Source organism: Psittacula echo, assembly GCF_963264785.1.
Source record: "Psittacula echo genome assembly, chromosome: 2".
NCBI classification, from domain to species: Eukaryota; Metazoa; Chordata; class Aves; order Psittaciformes; family Psittacidae; genus Psittacula; species Psittacula echo.
In genome coordinates, this window is record NC_137737.1 from 5,946,070 (window position 1) to 5,964,673 (window position 18,604).

An 18,604-nucleotide genomic window follows, 5' to 3' on the forward strand; every position below is an offset into this window, starting at 1 on the left:
CTGCATCAGGAGCATCCCTCCTCTGAGGATGACAGAATGAGCTCTAAGCTTTCTCTACTCCACAGAGTGAGCAAAGAAGCTGCAAGAAGGGAACATGTTTTGAGGCTTAACAATCCACAGCATCTCTGCAGCATATTTCGGGCCTTTGGCAATTTATGCTAATTGAATGTAACCCTCAAGCTGTTCTTTCTGTGATGGGGCTGCTCTGGAGCACAGCCAGGTTAGAGCCCAGAGAAGCACAAGCTGCTATGCTGGACCATGCCATGCAGCTCTAGGTCACCACAGAGCCTACAAACCAGGGGAATGATGCTGAAAACTCTGATGCACCAGTGAAAACCACTGTGGGAAAGATGTTGCTCTGGGAGGGGTGAAGCACCTTGAATTAGATGTCTTGATTTTGGCTTGGTGCTATGGCATCCCCACAGCTCTCCCTGCTGCCAGGTTCACTGTCTGTACAGCCTTACATTGAAAGAGTTGTGGAATGAATTGCACTTAAACAGGGGAGATTTAGGCTGGATATAAGGAAGAAATTCCTTATTGCGAGGGTGGTGAGGCACTGGCACAGGCTGCCCAAGCATGTTGTGAGTGCTCCACCCCTGGCAGTGCTTAAGGCCAGGTTGGATGGGGCTTGGAGCAACCTGCTCTAGTGGAAGGTGTCCCTGCCCGTGGCAGGGGGTTGGAACTGGATGAGCTTTAAGGTCCCTTCCAAGCCAAACCATTCTATGACTCTCCTGCCTATTCTGCATGAGGCCAGGAGCACTGAGATGCACAGGAGGTAGCTTTGGCCTTCTCAGGGCTGCAAAGAACCGCATGAAGTCACCAAGCGGCATCATCACCTTCTGCAAGAAAGGCCAGTGAAGACAGATGCCTTGTAATTGGGAGACACTTAATACCTGGAGCTTACAGACATGCTCCAGACCATAATGATCCAGATTCAAGACATTTTCCTCAGCATTGCCTTTGATTTCTGAAACAGACTTGACACAAGAGCTAGTCAAGCCTCTATATACACTTAACCTCATATACCTTAATTAACCTTATATACACTCACCCCAGGATTTCTCTGGCTCTGTAAACTTACAAGGATAGATGATGTTCCTGTTTCCTGTAGAAGCCCTTCCTTGGACAATCTGCTCTAAGCTTTCTCTGTCTTATGCTGTCTCCACTCCACCTCAGAGGCCAGAGGATTTATATCAGATTCCCTGTCAGTCACACATATGCTTTGCAGTGATTTTGTAACTAATGGTCCCAGTCATAAATGTCCCAAGGGCCAGGAAAGATGCACTCTAACATACATAGCTGAGGCCCAGCGTTCTGTTACTCCATCTTGTAGATGATCTCTCTCCTACAGAACTGCTCTGCTTAGAAAAAAGCTGCTAGTGACCATTTCTATTAAGCCATAGAAACTACCTCTCCTTCTCTGCTCACAGGAATCAAACTCGGAGCATCCCCATTCCCTAAGCACCTCTTGCTCTTTCTCTGGTGCAGGATTCATCCTTAATAACTTTCAGGGCACCTCTGTGCAGCACAGGCTGTAATGTGATTAACTTTATGCTTCACAACCTCAGCATTAAGAAGTAGGTCCCGGGGCAGGGATTTGACATGAGGCTCTCAGGCATGTATATGGCCTTGATGAGAAAAACAGCTTTTCCTTCCTGAAAAGGCAGAATGGAGCAGCTTCGAACTAGGTGAAATGGCCAGTTGCTCTAAGGAAACAGCATTGCTAAACCCCAGCACTACTGAAGTGAAAGACATAAAACAGGTCCATTCTACCTCCAAGACAAGGTCAAAAGACCACAAGGTTTAAACCCACTTTCTTTCTCTCCCTGTGCTTTGAGGCTCTGAATTAACTCTTTTCTCTACAAATACAAGTGGTTTGCCTTGCAAGCACGCTGTTGCCCGTCTATCAGGTGCTCTCATTGTTATTGTCCTTCTCTTCGACATTGTAATTGTGGTGCCTGTACGTTAATTGTTAATGCCCTCAGCAATAAGAAGCTCCAATACCATAATGAATTTGCAGCCTCTAAAGAAGGCAGTGATACCTAACATCTTAGAAGGTACTGCAATGTCATCATTCCTCTTCCCATGGGATGCTAACTTCAGGAAGCAGTGTCTTTTTCAAAAGCATAAAGAATTAGCAACTTCATATTGAAGTACTGAGAGCCTCTTGTTCCCTTTCTAACAATAAGGAAGGTCCATGAATTAAAGACCCCAATGAGAGAGAGTCTGTTGTATGGTCTGAACATTTCCATCTAAGCAGTATTTAAGCTTTCTATGCAGAGCATACTTTATTCTGTCACAGAATACACATGTGCTTCTACTGATGATGGCAGTGGCTTGAAAGATATCTATATGCACCAGCAATACAGAGTGAGAACAGTATAGTGAATAGCGAATGCACCCAACACATTTGATCAGCATAAGTGTTTTAAACAGGTACATGAAATACACGCACAGATTGTAACTATACCTGTAGTAAGAAATGAATATACCTGCTTTATTAAGAGGCATATCCAAGTCATCTCTCCCTCCCCCTGCATTGCTTCGTTCCTGATGATCCCTTTCTCTGATAGGATAAAAGAAAGGTTTCTTTTCCTTATTCTTCTCTTAGCAGCTGGAATCTGTTATAACAGAATTAAGAAGCAACATATTGTGACAGGAACACTGACCATGGCAGTGTGAACACACAAGAGCTGCTCTTTGTGAACAGAATGCATAGCGCATAGAGTAAATAGGGTGTATAGAAAGGACAGAATGCATCTCCTAGTGCACAAGACAGATCAGCTCATCAGCTGTAACATTTTACATTGGAGGCTTAAATTAATTGCATAATTTCACTGGAACCCAAATGAATTAATGAGTGTCTGCACAATGCGGTGACTTCATCAAGGGCTGCCTAAGAAGCATTTGTTGCCACTCCTAGGAACTACGGATGTGCACTTGACTCAGTGACCCATCCTTTTTTTCCCCTCTTTCTGAGTAACTCGGTCTTAGTAAGCACTGATTTTTGCTTTAGAGTTGATGAATAATAGATTTATGTTCTGCACAGCATCACGTAGTTTTGAAACAAAGTCTGATCCCCTTACATTAGAAGAAAAGGGATCAGGTTTTCCAAAGTATCTTGGCACTCCCTATCACAGAGACATATCGAGTGCAATTCTTAAAGGCACCTGCAGAAGTTTCCCACTTAGCCACCATGCAGATAGCAGGATAACCTGCTTAGGTACTTAAGGAAAACTGAGTACCCAACCAAGTAATTCCACATTTGCTCACTTGAAAAACCTGGCCTTAAATCCTTGTCCCTGGATTTGACAGGAGCCTGCTCTTGAGTGAAAAGAGTAGCTCAAGAACCATGTCATTGTCACAGTATAGGAGAACAGCTCAGTGATGGGAAGGCTAGTGAGGCTACGCTGCACTATTCCTACAAAGCTTGGAGTGGTGGGCTCCTCCTAGGCACTCCTGGTGCACATAATAACTGACACACCAGCCAGCATGGGGACCCAGCTCCTCCACCCCAACAAAACCTGGGGCTGTGGTTCCCTGCATTCTGTAGTTGAAGACACGTGACGTGCCGTAAAATTCCTCATTTCCAGACCTGGTTTTGAACCCAAAAGAGGAGTGGTTTTAAGTTACTATAGCAGGAGAAGAGTATTCTTCCTGCCAAGGTCACTTTTCAAACATCTTTTGTGGGATATATAACAATAACCTTCCTTTCATCCAAGAATAATGGGGGACAACAAATTATGTGAAATGAGACTGTGGGCTTTTTCCAGACCTTGGGATTACATCCTGCCTTCAGATTTCAGTCATTAGAGGATATACATAGTTTAAACCAATAATAATAAATAATACAAAAACAATAGATTCATATCAATTACATATAGGCCTTGATTTGTCAAGGAAGTTTTGCAGATGCCTATCTTCAAAATGAAGACCAGCCGGATGCACTGCTTTGAGAAGTAATGGCTTCATTCCAAAGGCTAACTTAGATGATATTTCACAGCAAGATTTTCTGCAGGTGGAGTTCTGAACACCTTCACTGAGTTAAATGTGCTTAAATCTTGGCATACGCTCAAGTTCTTCGGAGAATCTGAACTGGAGAGGCCGTCTATATCTTTGCTACTTAGCAACGGGACAGGGACAATACCCATCACATGCTTGGACAAGACTTTGCTTTAGATGTATTTCTTCCACACTGTTTCCACAGCCTGCAATGAGCCTGGTGTTATTTCTTCTGAATTATTCACACAGCCTCCAGTGAGCTACAATGGACACATCCGTGAGTGCTTGAAGCTGCCATAACCTCCGCAGTTAGCTCTTCCTCGCTCATAAACAACAGGATATAGAGTGCCAAGGGGTGAGTGGATGGAGAAAAGTTTGAAGGCTTTGCAAAAGGTCAAAGACATTTAACAGATAAAAGTTCCAGCACCTAAACACGGGGATAGAAATATTTCTCTGCGACTGACCCAAGTGGTGCATGCTCCTGTGCACGGCAGCTCACACGTGGGGGAACATCAGTAACAACTGTATATTAAATATCTAACAGCCATTTTTCTGTGTTTCTCACAGGAACACTGTCACAGGCACTGGGTCATTCATGGACATTAGGCACCAGCATGTGTGCTGGCGAGAACATCTTCTTACAGAATCATAGAACCACAGAATGGTTTGGGTTAGAAAGGACCTTAAGATCATCCAGTTCCAGTCCTTCCACTAGAGCAGGTTGCTCCAAGCCTTGTCCAACCTGGCCTTGAACACTGCCAGCGATGGAGCATTCACCATTTCTCTGGGCACCCTGTGCCAGCACCCTCACAGGGAAGAACTTCTGCCTTAGATCTAACCTGAACTTGCCCTGTTTCAGTCTGAACCCATCACCCCTTGTCCTATCGCTACAGTCCCTGATGAAGAGTCCCTCTCCAGCATCCTTGTAGCCCCCTTCAGACACTGGAAGCTGCTCTGAGGTCTCCACGCAGCCTTCTCTTCTCCAGGCTGAACAGCCCCAATGTTCTCAGCCTGTCTTCATACAGGAGGTGCTCCAGCCCCTGATCATCCTCGTGGCCTCCTCCGGACTTGCTCCAACAGCTCCATGTCCTTCTGATGTTGAGGACACCAGAACTGCACACAGTGCTGCAAATGGGGTCTCATGAGAGCAGAGCAGAGGGGCAGGATCACCTCCTTCGACCTGCTGCTCACACTTACTCTGAATTACTTTGAAGTAATTCTTCCTTCAAGTTACTGGAATACAGCCCAAGAGTGATGCAAGCCTATGGCTAGTGGCTGCTGTAGAAGCAGTCTGCCTGGTGCTAAGAGCTCTATTTACATATTTAACTGCTTTTGCTGGATTAGGGCTTGATTGCAACATTGCCCAAAACATACCAATGTCTCGTAGGCACAACCAGCAAGAAAAGAAGGCTTTGGGGAAGGAAACAAATGTTTGACAGGATATTCTTGTTTTATATTGCAACATATCAAAGCAAGGTGGGGACATGAAGGCTGGGAATAACCCCCAATCCTACTAAGTCAATGGGAGTTCTGCCACTGAACTCAATAGAACTGAGATTTCATGGTTGCTAGGCTCCTGTCCGCACATCAGCAACAGCTCTTCCTCCACTTGACTTGACACTGAGTCTCAAAGACACACATGAAATTGCACAATCTGCTACCTCTTTGTTCCTGAAGTTTCATTTCTATTAGAGATGGATGAATAGACCATTGAAAGAGAAAATAGAGAAAAGTCAAATTTGCACTCCTGCCTATTCACTTTCCCTCTGAAACCTCTTTCTCAAGGCTTGAGGCAAACAATCCTGAATCTAAACCAGAAGATTAGACAGATACATTGTCATACAGTGGGGATTGCTTCAGGTCCAAACCACAAATAATTCGCCACAGAAGATGGAAATAATATTGTGGATGCATTTTTGACCTCTCCAATTATTGTTTTAACAAGACAGAAAGGAATTCCAAAACCAAACCCTTGCAGCATTTTCCAAGTTGGGTAAACATCCATACCCCTATGCATTTATTTAAGATCTCTTGGATTTCTGGCATAAGGGTCATGGACATTGTTACCATAATGTCCCACAACTGGTGTGTGAATGGTTGATGAATAAAAGCACTGGGAAGTTGTCTATGTTATCGCTTTGAAAAACCTAGAGGGTTCTTGTGCAAATAGTACCAGTCTAAGCATAAAATTGAAGGCACTTAATGCCGAGAACATAATCAGACAATCATGATATGTGCAAAGGTATGAACTGCTTGCCAGTAGAAAGAGCAAATATAATAATCACTGTCTGTTGGCTTTTCATCCCAAATTCAGTATCAAGGACTTAACCGATGGCCTGAAATTCTGCAGTCCCAGATTCCACATCTTCCTGTGTTTCAGCAAATCTACGAGGCAGTGGAGAAGTATTCACAATATCTAGTTGTTTGGGGGGGTTGCTATGTCCTAAACTTGTATCTTCTCTTGGCAGAACAAAGTGGAACATCCCCTCCCCAATAACAAGTATCTCAAACTCTTTAATGAGTTAGTGCGTTTGTGAAATGCAACTGAACTATAATGTCTTTAAAGGCAAGAATGTTCATGGAGCCAGCAAATCCACACTAAACATTGCAACCTGTTCATGGGAACAATCTCAGGCTTAGAATCACAAGAGCCATCCGCTTCACACAGTTGAGCTCAGCCAGGCAGCGAGCAGGAGCATGCTGTTTTGTGTGTGTGCAGCTGAGATCTCACTAAAGGGCACGTCAAGGACAGTGGAGCCTACACCTGATCAGAAAATGCATACCTGGCTTAGTTTCTTTATCCAGTGCATCGGTTTGCTTTTAAGCTCTTTTTCAACAGGTCTGTTTTCCAGGAAGGGATCACAAAATAGGAGGCTGCAGCTTCTTTCAAGAAAGCAAAGGTTTTGCTGACAAACTGAAGCAACAGCCTTTAATTGAATTCTGGGGAAAGCAAGCATTGATGGACTGCTTGCTGTGAGCTGCCCGATGGGCAGCCTGTTACCAAGCCACGTGATCCTCCAACACAAATGCTCCAGCCCAGTGAGTATCCCAAAAAGCTTTCTACGTGAAATGTACCCAGAGGCTGTTTACCTGCCCAATTTCATAGCAAATCACATGGAATCTGTTGCTGGATAACCGCTCCCTGCTGCTCTCTTTGCTCAAGCTAACACCTACCAGCCTAACAGAGTGCAACACAAATGTTGTCTCCTTTTCTCCCTGGGAGGCCTCGTGAATGATAGGAGGAGACTCTGCTGATCTATATCAAGTGATCCCCAGTACCTTTAAGCGTATGTCAGCTCTATGTTTCTACCGCAGGGATTAATTATATATGGCTTGTGCAATCTGAGAGCCCTCTGACAAAGCAAGCAGGCTCATTTGCGTTAAGGACACAGTACCTAGTGGTCACAGGATCAGAGGGTTCGATGGAGCTTTTGAAATCATCTAGATGACCTTTGTCTCCCCTGAGAGATGGGTTTTTTCCACTCAGTGCTTCAGTGGCACACTGAAATCCTCCTGAGAAGTCTGTTCCAGCATTTCAGTGTCCTAACCTGCTAATACATCTTTGCCTGATGTCTAACGTCAAGCTACCTGCTCTATAAATGCATTTCTTCATGTCTTATCTACTGCTACGGACAGAGAACAGGTTATTCTTCCTCTGGCAGTAGTCTTTTTGTACTGTTACCATGCCTCCCCACTATGGCTACACACGAGCCATGTATAATTGTACAAAAGAGCCATCAGTGCATACTATCTTGTTAATACCATGTAATTATCCACAGACAGTACTTGGCAATAGAAACAGCAGTTGATGGGTGTGAGGTCCTGTTAGAGGCAATAGGCATTAGCAGATAATGCTGCTCAGCACCTTTCAGAAGGCACTGAGAATTGGGTCTTCTCTAAAAGAGGAATTTTGTCAACTTCTCAAACACTTATGAAAAGAATGATGAGCTCCTGGACTTGCTTCAGACCCGAATGGAGCGCTGGCTTGTCCTAACCTTTTGTGCAGGCTGAGTTCACTGAAGAGACAACCAAAAGGCAGCCAGGCTGCCAGTTAAACCCGAGGAAGGCGAGCTGCCTGCCTCCACAGCAAGGGGACACAAGATGTGTGCCAGCCTGTGTCACAAGGCACAGCCACACACCGCCGGTTTTGCTCAGCTTGCTGCAGAGTGGTGCAAGCCTGTACATAGGAGACTCTTTCTATTGGTAGTACTGGGCATTGTGCCAGAGCTTGGAGATGACAGAGTGCTGCTTGGGAACACCTAAGTGATAATGGCATGAAGAAACACTCAGACCGGCATCTACTTCCAGATGCTTTAGTGTGAGCCCATGGCAGGGCGGTTGGAACTAGATGATCTTAAGGTCCTTTCCAACCCTTACTATTCTATGATTCTATGCTCTGGTGACAGGTCCTCACGCAGACACTAGTGCTGTAAGTAAACACAAAATAAAAGCCCTGCAATTCTTCAGGAAAAATAAATGTGTGAAGAAGAAAGCCTCGTATACAGCTTGTGTGCCAAGGGCTTCACCAGTTACCACATTTCCCCTTAGTTTATATGCAACTTGGAAGCCCCCAGTGAACAGTGCATGCATGGTAAATTATAACGTTCACGTTTTCTTACAGAGAATGCAGACATATTGTGGCTCATGCTGGAGGGCTTAAATCATCACATTAGGTCTTTATAAAAGATGGAGATCGCTCAGCCTCATGGGAAAGGCATTTGCATCTTCATCATTGCAGGGGCAACAAACTTCATCCATAAAGATGCGCCTAGAACAAATGGCAGCAAATTGTGGACACATGTTTTGCTTTAATTGGTCCTCATCGACTCAATCTAGCCAGGGACTTCAAAGGGTCTTAGAGATTTCAGATTAAATAGGCTCTTTGAAGATACAGTTTGAAAGCACTGCTTCTTTACAGTTAAATCACGTGTTTAATCGCTTATTCATAAATTATGAATAGACAAGAGGTAAAATAGCATCACCCAGAGCCCCTGTCCCAAATGTAGCACTGCAGGTTTTACAAAGTCTACCTCTTTACAACTGGGATCAGATTCAAGCCAGATACAGCCATATTCAAAAGAGCAGCTGCTGCTAGTGCCGTTTTCACACATACTACTCTTGATCAGCATAAATGGGTGGAATATGCTCTTTTTGGAAAGCACAGCAGAAGAATATGGATGGCAACAGACTGATTACATAACTCACCTAGAATTCACACACAAAAAGAACAAAATACGTATGCCACATTTAAAATCTTACTTAGGTATGGCCCTGACATTTAAAGATACAGTTAACAAATCTCACTGGTCTGTGTATCAGGCAAGTATCTACGTAAGTCTTCTCTTGTAGCCCCCAAAGCCAAGCAATCCTTGTAAGTGTGAGGGTCCCCCTGTCAGGCACTGCACAGACACAGCTAAACACAGCCCAAGTGAAGAGGTGGAAATGAATACCAGATGAGTGCAGCCGCTCTTGGCCCAGGGACTGAACCAGACGTGTCAAGCCCCATAATGACACACCAGTTTGGAGATGAAACCGCTTCTTCCTACATTTCTTAGCCACAGGCACGCTCACACAAGCGCAGTGTTTTGTCTCTCCAGATGATTGCTGTTGCTACAAAACCCACCAACACTCTATTCAAGCCACCCTCATTTTCGACTCATGTACAAGAGTACATCCATAGGGCACTTCTATACGGCCCTAAGCCTCAACTGATCACTCACAACACAGCAGACAAGATGAAAATGCTGCCCCATCAGAGAGGCAGCACCATGGACCCCCTTATTGCAGCAGCAGATGAGGAAGGTGAACACATGCAGGACACTGGTGAATCAGCCTGAAGAACACCACCCTCCCCTGATACTTCCTCTCTGAAGGTTTGGGTGTTTTCTTCTCTCCGTAGTCACAGCACTTTTCCCTCTTTAGTGCAAATGAAACAAGTAAGATCATGCTGCAGGCTGGTCTTACAGCATGAAGTATAGTTACAGGAAGCATATTAAAGTCATTTCCTCTTCCTTGGTTTCAGAATGCACTCTCTGGAGATTGTTTTTAGCACTGTGGTGAAACTGGGGGAAAAGTGAGCTTAAGTAACACACCTAGAGGGCATCTAAAAGCAAACTGATTTAATAGGAATTAAGTAACTTGGGTGGATCTTGCCATAGGCTTCTTACAAACCAGCCAAGTGAGAAAAAATCATTCCAGATGCTCAAAATATCTCTTCCATAGCTTTAGCTGCTGCATTTGTTAATGATAACTACATTTCATACACATTTTTGCTGCACTTGGAAACAAAGCAGTTTGTTTATCTGTCGGTAAAAACAATATGTTCCAAATCCATCTTTGCAAATTACATCATGGAGTTCACAAGATTGTTTCTTCTTCACACTGCATATATGTGTGTGTGTATAATTTGCTTAATCTCTCCCTCTTCCGTTTCAGTGTTTCTCTATATTCTGTCTAGATCTTCTACATATTACCTTGAAAAACAAAGTAATTTAAAGCAGCAGGGATAGCAATGGGGAATGATGCCAAGAGGGTAGCATGGTATTAAAAAAGTACAGAAAGACTCAACACTGCGATAGGTTGGATGTGCAGTATAACTTCCTTTTCCCCTCCCATCTTGCTAGAAATGTATTTATGTATTTAGTTTAGTATTTTCTTTACCATGAACCTAATGTTGGTCTAGCAACTGAGATCAATATAGAATTAAGTTAACTATTCAACATGTGAAACATGAGACAAAGTGCTCGGGCTCCTCAGCTATTGTAAAACTACCACAGCCCCCACTGCTGTCAGTGGGCTTCCGTTTAGAGCCCTCCCTGAGGAACTCTTCCCTCATTGCACCCCAACCTCTGGAGCCAAAGGTGTGCTCTGGGCACATCAAAGGTTGTGAAGGCACATCTGGCAGAGCTCTATGCTCATGAGCGCAAAACAGTCTTGGGTGCACCTCCAGAATCTCCCCTCAGATGCCATGAAGACAGAGCTGAGTTTCTGCTCTGTCACAGGAGAAGCTGTAAATAAGAATAGGAACACTAGCCAACCTAGTAGAGCAAAACAATCTCTCACGTTATACCCTGCTGGCAATAAGTAAAGCCAAGATATGGTATTAACTAGATTTCTGTAACAGTGCCTAAAATACTTGTTACACTTACTTTTCACACATGCCAATAAAAGCAATGGTCCTTGCATTACTCATTCCATGCATGCTAAGCCAAAACTTAGAAAAAGGAAACTAGTCATCTCAGGAAGTGACACAGGATTTAGGTCTGCACAAGTCTGGAGCTTCCCTCTCTGATACTGAGAGACCACCACCAGACGGGCTAAGTGGGATGGATTCCTTTTGTCTGCCGAGAACCAGACAAAAGCCATCAATACAAAACCATCGTGTTATTTCTTCCAATCACCATCCTCTGTTTCTACATCTCACAGTCACCAGGCACAGCAAATCACTTCTCTAGTACAACTCTGCAGAATCAGCTGGTAGTTCAACCTGGTTTTTAAATACACCTCAAAATATCTCAGTTAACAAGGCAATTTAACTTCCATATGGTTCTCCGGGTACCTGAAGCAAGGCACATGGTTAAGTATCTCTCTGAACTGTGCCCTGCATACATATGTAAGGATTTGAATAGTTCCTTTCTTACAGAAAGAAAAATCAGTATTTACTTACTAAACAGTTGGCAATAGAGGACCTGTGAGCTTCTCTTCATGGTATCATGTGGTCCTGCTGGTCTGCCAGTTTATTCATGATTCTGTCCAAAAAATCAAAAGGAGAAGAAAATGATTTATTACAGAAGATACACCCTATTGTTACACCTATTGATCACAAAATAATATGAAGCTTCACAAGAAAATGGTATTGATTAGCAATGGGAAATTGCCTAAATGAGCTTTGCTTGCGTTAATTCTCCAACAGATTGGCAGTGAAGGGTAGAGCTATGGCCAAAAAGGGGAAGAATTCTCAAGACTATACAAAATACACACACTGAGGATTACTTTCATTGTGCCTCTGACTTGATAAAATCAGTATCACGAGAGTCTTTCTAGTTTGGAGAAAGGGTCTTCAGTGAAGGAGCAAATGCACCTTTGTCCTGGCAACTGTTAGCATCACGCTAGCCAGCTCATCACCTCCTGGTCTACCCCAGCAGCTGCCTGGGCTGAAAGCTAGAGCTGCAGCAACTGGAGAACCTTCTCTGTGCCCTCCGAAAGTGGTGTTCACCTATCTTGGTGTAGGTGGGAATCTCATAACTCTTGCAACTGTCTGACAATGGGATCTAGCAAAAATATCCGACCATCCCACCTTTTCCCACCTGGGGAGTCACTAACAGTATTTTATGTGTCCTCTAGTTTTCAGGACAACATAATTTCATCTTCCGAACTCCTGGGGACATTTCTGAGTCATTTTAACATGCCCTCATACAAATCTTTCAGAGCCTATTTAAAATGCAATCATGAAGACATAAAATAAACAAGTAAAATGAATAAATAACATCTTTGAACTGAATAAATGATGAACAGTTTGTGAAAACAGAACTATGTGTGACTTCCCTGGGGAAGCCTCAAAAGGATCATGACTTCTCTTGCCTGAGTTCTGCAACAAAAGACGCTTGGGTTTTGTTAAGTTATTAGACATGGAAATTCACGTACACAAATGTGGGTTTTGGTTCCTTCATGCTCTCCTTTGCGTTTAAAATTGGACCTTAAAAACATCTGTGTAACCTGCAGAAATGTCAGGATTTGCAAGGTGTGTTCTCCTAAATGAAAGCAACCCTTGGCGAATTAATTTACTATGTTTAAATGAAAATCAGAATCAGACTCATGCCATTGTCTGAGCAGCAGACTTGCTGAGGGGCTCCTGGTCTCCTCTTTCTCCTTAAGGCTTACCAAACAACAGAGCAGACACAGCAAATATGTCTGCTTTGTGCAGTCTTTATGCATAAATAGACACCATATAGTCTATTACAGCACTTTTCAAAGACACATATACAAAAAGTTTATGTTTAGCATCCATTAACATACTAATAAGAAATATATGCAGGAAAGGACAAGAACCAGATAAGCTACCAACAATGTGGAGATCCCACATACCCAAGGACTCTGCCTTGAAGTTTGTGTCAAAACAGGATTTATAAGCCCTGACCCATCCAAAGTCATAAAAGTACAATGGGAAAAAAGAAGACTCTGAAACTGCAACCCCAAATTCACATTATTTACTTTGTATAATTTGAACTGTGTTTGACAACCGCGATGTGATGCAGTTTTTGGCTGTGAACCCCATTTTCTTCATATTTCTCTTCCATTTCCATATTAATAATACCAAGAAAGTATAAAGGCATTTGTTTATAGATTCTGGCATTGTGGCTAAAATAAATGGCACGCTTTTGTGGATATATTTACTTAGACAGGACTTTTAGGGTAATTTATCCTGTGCTATGAAATAGGAAATAGTGTGTGCATATGGGAAAAGAAACAAAGATTAGCACTGGAAAACTTTCACTATGTTCTTTGCCCTCAGTTGGAAGACTTATGGTTTTAACTACATGGCCATAAAATCATACATAGACAACTTGGAGAAGAGGGATAAACCAAATGTTGCCATAGGTTTACAGCCTCCCCATTTCTTCAAAGCCCTCGGTGTGACTTACAGTTAATAGAATAGAATACTCCATTTGGAATGGACCTACAATGATCTAGTCCAACTGGTTTAAATTTAAACATGGGTGTAAATATCACAGTTAAACTTGCTGTATTTTTTTAATAGCTTACTTCTTATGTACAGGAAATGCACAGAAACCAATGATTTATTTTACAGGTATTTTATGGCAAGGGATTTTTTATGATATTTATTTATATACCTTTGGGAGCCAAATCACACACAGTGATGGTTTTCCAAAGACTGCCTGCAGTGACTATCAATGACTATCAAGCTATCAATAAGCTTCACAAAGCTCAGGCAGATGAACCAGCCCATTAAATGCCTGAATCAAGATCTGACGTAAGAACAGAGGAACCAGTGCTGTCCCTACCCCAGTGAAAGCTCAGCGAGCCCATTACCCAGTCCTCAACTTTAGCTGTTAGCAGCACTATAGGGAAATAATGCGAAACAACGTAAGTGTAATCCTTATACCCTGGCATAGCTTGCTCTATTTACAGCAACCCTGAGCTGAATACAGTATGTGAGCTGCTCTGGTTTTTAACTTGACAGTAATTATTCCTTACTTATCTCTTCCATGTCATACACAATCTTAGTCCATATTAGACCATTTAGAATCTTTTTTTCAAGCTGAGGAATTCTTGGGGTTTTATTTCTTTCATATAGAAGATATATACCCTATGTCAGATAATTATAATGCATTAAGCTGCGCATTTCCCTTCTAGTTCAGACCTGAGGAGATGGGAACAAAATTATATGCAGCCACCAAAACTTGAGAGTGTTGGAATTTCATATAGAATCATAGAATAGTTAGGGTTGGAAAGGACCTTAAGATCATCCAGTTCCAACCCACACTAAACCATGTCACTCAAGGCTCTGTCCAACCTGGCCTTGAACACTGCCAAGGATGGAGCATTCACAGCTTCCCTGGGCACCCTGTGCCAGCGCCTCAGCACCCTTATAGTAAAGAACTTCCTCCTTTGATCCAATCTAAACTTCCCCTGTTTCAGTTTTAACCCGTCACCCCTTGTCCTGTCACTACAGTCCCTAATGAAGAGTCCCTCCCCAGCATCCTTATAGGCCCCCTTCAGATACTGGAAGGCTGCTATGAGGTCTCCACGCAGCTTCTCTTCTCCAGGCCCCAACTTCCTCTGCCTATCTTCATATGGGAGGTGCTCCAGTCCTCTGATCATGCTCATGATCCTAATGATATAGGACAGTGATGCTTTGTGTTTCTTCTCTAGTCTGTTCCCAATTCTGCCTATGATTCTCTTCTCCTTTGTAAGTGCTGTTGAGCATTACTCCACTGTTGCCTAGAGCTTCCTAAGTGGCAATACCTCATCTGGAGTCCATCCTCAGGTATGTAGAGATAAGACTGGTTTTTACATGTGTATGTGACTTTGCAATTACCAGCAACAAATTTCATCTGCCATTTTACCACTCAATCACTTACTACCATGACATTTTTGAGAAGTGGCAACAAAGGGCCATTTATTATTCTTATCATTATTCTTATTATTTTATAACAAATATACACCTATTGTATATAAACAACTCCTGAAGTTGCCAAAGTTTCAACACTAATACTCATTTCAGCAGCTTCCAATCACAGTTCGATCATGGAAAATCCTCTATAACTCCTGGCAGTGCTCAAGGCCAGGCTGGATGGAGCCTTGGGTGACACGGTTAAGTGCGAGGTGTCCCTGCCTATGGCAGGGGTTTGGAACTGGATGATCTTAAGGTCCTTTCCAACCCAAACCAGTCTGGGATTCTATGATTATATCTCTAACAAGAGAAAGCAAAGTTTCATGGTCAAGCGCTTGAAAAGCTGCAGAGGAAACCTCCTTTCAAGTATCAACCCATGTCCAGCCATCACAGGACTAACTCATGGCCATGTAAGCACACCTAATCCAAAAGTTCTTTGCCTGGAAGTACCTGGGTTTTGCAACCTTTATCTTACACAAATCTTTTGCAGGTGTTCTGTAATAAATGCATTTATTTATCATGAGCAGGAAAGGTAACACATTCAGCAGCTGGAGCTCCCATTCACCAACCCATGTTTTCTTGTGCATCTGAGCAAGCACTTTTAGGCACTAACGGATCAGCAGAGTTGTGCCCATGCAGATGGGAAATGCACACACAGAGCCAGTTCCTGACCTTGGTCAATGTAAAACCACAGTATCACCATGTCTTTTCAATACACAAACTGCCACTTACAACAAGAAAAAGATATGAAGAGTAAGCAGAAACAGAAATGGTCCTGGAAAAAAACCCCAATGACAAAAAGATTGGGAGAAAGTGTGTTAAACTTTAATAATCCAAAATCCAATGTGAGTACCTGAGGTTTGCATCCATTTTAGTCCCACTCTATTCCTTAACACTTCCTGGAGTTTTCTTGGGATTACACTTCTCCAAAAACCTAACTGTAAAACATACTGTGCTGCACTGTTTGAGAAGCCATCCTGCATACTTAGGGAGCTTTCTGGTATAAATATACCACATCTCTGATTAAGATTAAAAAACCAAAAGACTCTTAACCTTAATTTCCTAGACCCATATTAAAGATTCCAAGTAAACAGCTATATTCTCAATTAGCCTGAACACCTGCTGTCTCTCCTCTGAAAACCAGGCAGTGCGCGCTTGCAGCCCGGAAAGCCAACTGCATCCTGGGCTGCATCAAAAGCAGCGTGAGCAGCAGGTCAAGGGAGGTGATCCTGCCCCTCTGCTCTGCTCTCGTGAGACCTCACTTGCAGCACTGTGTGCAGCGCTGGTGTCCTCAACATAAAAAGGACATGGAGCTGTTGGAGCAAGTCCAGAGGAGGCCACGAGGATGCTCAGGGGCTGGAGCACCTCCTGTATGGAGACAGGCTGAGAACATTGGGGCTGTTCAGCCTGGAGAAGAGAAGCTGCGTGGAGACCTCAGAGCAGCTTCCAGTGTCTGAAGGGGGCTACAAGGATGCTGGAGAGGGACTCTTCATCAGGGACTGTAGTGATAGGACAAGGGGTGATGGGTTCAGACTGAACCAGGGGCAGTTCAGGTTAGATCTAAGGCAGAAGTTCTTCCCTGTGAGGGTGCTGAGGCGCTGGCACAGGGTGCCCAGAGAAGCTGTGGCTGCCCCATCCCTGGCAGTGTTCAAGGCCAGGTTGGACACAGGGGCTTGGAGCAACCTGGTCTGGTGTGAGGTGTCCCTGCCCATGGCAGGGGGTTGGAACTGGATGATGTTAAGGTCCTTTACAACCCAAACCATTCTATGATTCCACGACTATATAAATAAAAGTCTAATTCTGACTTTGGGATGTTTTTTCTCTATATTGTAATTTATATTGGTGTACCTACTGCTGCATTTTGAAATGAAGCAATAAAGCCAGTTCCAGTTGGTACTCAAATCAACTTCAGTCTAGAAAGACCCATGTTCAACAGTTAAGTTGGTGAAAATTTGTTTGCAGAAAATGCGTCACATGCCTAGCTGTGCGCAAAATACCAGCTAAGCATTTGGTGTCTGAAATGGACACTTTTTAGCCCACAATATTTCACATATAGTTTATCTTACACAGGACGATGAATAGATGTGTGAAATCCCTCTGGATGGGCAACAATATTGTCTTTCACAGTAAGTGATCCCCTCAACATTGCAGCTAAATTAAAGAGGACAATGAAGACATAATGATGAATAGAAGACAAAAGAGTCCAAAAGAGCTGACAGCTCCCAGCCATTCATTATGTCTGATGACAATAAACATTCCTTTTGAATTAAAGAAGAAATGGAGGAGAACAGAAGGTGAGCATTGAGGCAAAGCTAACAGTCAATGGACAATCCTTGTTCTTTGTGAGTCAGACTAAGAGAAACCAGGAGAATGAAATAAAGCAGCTGAAAAAACAGTAATCGAAAGAAGGGACAAGCAAAAGACATGCTACTTCCATCCCATAAAGCAGCCAAACTTTGTCATGTGATTTCTGACCGCCTTCTCTCCTCTACAGATCATGCTGGAAAGAAGAAAAAGCTGCATCACTGACGGTTTTCAGCTATATTATTCCTGCTTCTGCACAGAAGAGGAAAAGAAGACACATCAGAAGTTCTTCCATCTTCAATCACTGTTGAATCTCCAGGCAAGCAAACACAGCCTTGATCCTTTCCGTATCATACTGTCCCATGATGTTCAACGAATGCCTTACAAGATTGCAAGAGTAGAGCCTTCTCACAACTCAGAGAGCTGTGACTGCCCCCAGGACTTACTCACCCAATGTAAATTCCACCACCAAGGCCTTCACCCGCTGCTTCCCACAGGTTAGTCACTTAGAGGGTAATTGAAGTGTGCCTCAACTACACAGGGGTTAAGGGCGACTTCGTGTTTCCAAGTTTGCATGATTTGTTTCTTCATTCAGTGGCCTACTTCCACAGCGCAGCTGCTCTTTTGCAAAACTGATGTCCCCAGAAGCTTTAGGGGATGCTAATAAAAACACAATTAATTTGCAGTAATAAGCTTGCTCGGAGCAGGAATTCTGTGTTCTTGGTCAACGTGTGCCACACTGTCTGCTGTGATTTATTTCCCACTGCTTGGAACATGCAAACCACCATTACCATCTTTCTTAATAATACTCTGAGTGCAGCACTTTTGATAGTTATTTCCCCTTTGCCCTTAGCACTTTTAGTACTCTTTGGAATGGATCTGTCTTTGCAGATTTAAGAGCAATTCACATCTACTTCCATAATTATCCTCAGAAGTGTACACCTTTCCCTTTCCTAAGTTCTCCAAAGGATAGGATCTACCCTTAGGATATCACAGCTGATCAGAACAATGCTGGCATTGTGTACACTTCTCATATGTGCATAAGGAATAGCCAGGTAGGAGCTGATCTAGAGGTAGTACCATGCTTTTCTGCATAGACAAGACTTGGATCCTCTGTAACATGGATTTAGAAGCAGAGAATCTCACTCCATCCAGGAAAAAAAC

General features: G+C 43.2%; 1 protein-coding gene across 1 annotated transcript in view; it reads right to left on the reverse strand.

Moving 5' to 3' along the window:
• Positions 1-11,708, reverse strand: part of TMEM108 (transmembrane protein 108) — a gene marked incomplete at both ends in the record, with an annotated part of 84,233 nt that extends 72,525 nt beyond the window's left edge. The window contains one exon of the mRNA XM_080609875.1: positions 11,669-11,708. Coding sequence (XP_080466001.1) covers positions 11,669-11,708 — 40 coding nt within the window. The remainder of the gene's footprint in view (positions 1-11,668) is intronic.
• Between the last annotated feature and the right edge of the window lie 6,896 nt (positions 11,709-18,604).